Here is a 1313-nt window from a genome sequence, read left to right on the forward strand (position 1 = left end):
GGGGGGGGCGAGGACGTCCCTGCGGGCAGGCGTCGCTGCGCGGGGCCCCCGCCGGGCTGCATGGCAGGGGCATTGCACTCCCAGTCTGACACATGCAATGCAACTACAATGCACCCCCGCGAGGGCCGGGGGCACCTCCCGCGAGGGCTGGGTGCTCTCCCCCCCCGTTCCCCCCCACCCCAGGGTGGGCGGCCGTTTTGCCCCCCACCCCGGCTCACCTTATCGATGGTGCCTTTGGGGGGGCTGCCGAGCTCCAGGCTCTCCCGCAGGCAGCTGCTGGCCTTCTCGCAGTGGTTCAGGCTGGCCTGGCTCCCATCTTGCTTGCTCAACATGGCTCGGACGGCTCGGAAGGAGTGCAGGGCGGCGCGGGGCAAGGGCTTTCTGCAAGGATGGGGGGGGATAAGAGTCACTGCAGACCCCTCACCGGGCACAGCTGTGCCCCCCCCCAACACTCAGCGGACACTGGGCAGCACAGCCACAGCGCTCGAGAGTGCGTTAGCAAGAGCTGTGCCAACCCAAAAAGGAGGGGAGGTGTGCGATGAGCTGGCACCCCTTTGCTCCCCCCCCCCCCCGTCCCCGATGCCCCCCCCAGCACTCACTCAGAGCTCTGCAGCGCCCGGGGCATGGTCTCCACCAGCGGGTAAAGGCGCTCGGCCCCCTCCTCATCTCCCTGCAGCCAGTGAATAACTGTGCCAATGATGGACGCCCACCACTTGGACACGGGGTCGGTGCCTGCGGGGCGGGAGGGACACGGGAGCGGGGCGTCCAGCGGCCCCGTGGCCCCCAAGACGAAGCGTCCCCCGGGAATTGGGGGGGGGACACAGGCCGGCTTCACCTGTGATGGCCGCCAAGCCGGAGCTGATGGAGGGTGCGGGACCGGGCGCACCGCTGGCGTCAGAGCAGCCGTTGAGCAGCTGGAGGTACTCGAGCGCATCGGAGAAGCGCCTGCCGGGAGAGGGGCTGTGAGCGGTGCCAGCCCCACGCCGGGCGAAGGGAGCGGGGTGCCCACCCCAGCACGTACCCCTCTCCCTGGGCAGCGGGGCGGCCGGGTTCGGGCATGGCCACGCAGCACAGTGCCTTCTCCAGGAGGTGTTCGCGGAAAAGCTGGGTCACCTGTGCCAGCGGATCCACTGCGGCACAGAGGGGCGGTGAGCGGGTACGCCTCCACCCCGAAACGGGGGGCTTGGGGGGCTTGGGGGGGGGGGGGGGGGAGTGTTACCAGGGTTGCCGGCAGAGCTGTAGATGGTCTCCCTCGGGACGCCCTTGACGGCCCAGTCCCCGTCAACGAAGAAGCGGTGGCCCAAGGGGTGGCA

At 70.1% G+C, this 1313-nt stretch overlaps 1 protein-coding gene across 1 annotated transcript in view; it reads right to left on the minus strand.

The window, feature by feature from the left end:
* The window catches only part of SREBF1 (sterol regulatory element binding transcription factor 1), an 8709-nt gene that overhangs the window by 3282 nt on the left and 4114 nt on the right, over window positions 1–1313 (minus strand). Inside the window, exons 9-13 of the mRNA XM_010570598.1 lie at window positions 1220–1313; window positions 1022–1130; window positions 836–945; window positions 600–732; window positions 209–381 (exon numbers count right to left, since the gene is read on the minus strand). Coding sequence (XP_010568900.1) covers window positions 209–381; window positions 600–732; window positions 836–945; window positions 1022–1130; window positions 1220–1313 — 619 coding nt within the window. The remainder of the gene's footprint in view (window positions 1–208; window positions 382–599; window positions 733–835; window positions 946–1021; window positions 1131–1219) is intronic.

The sequence above is a fragment of the Haliaeetus leucocephalus genome, unplaced genomic scaffold (genome assembly GCF_000737465.1).
Source record: "Haliaeetus leucocephalus isolate CR32 unplaced genomic scaffold, Haliaeetus_leucocephalus-4.0 Scaffold295, whole genome shotgun sequence".
NCBI lineage: Eukaryota > Metazoa > Chordata > Aves > Accipitriformes > Accipitridae > Haliaeetus > Haliaeetus leucocephalus.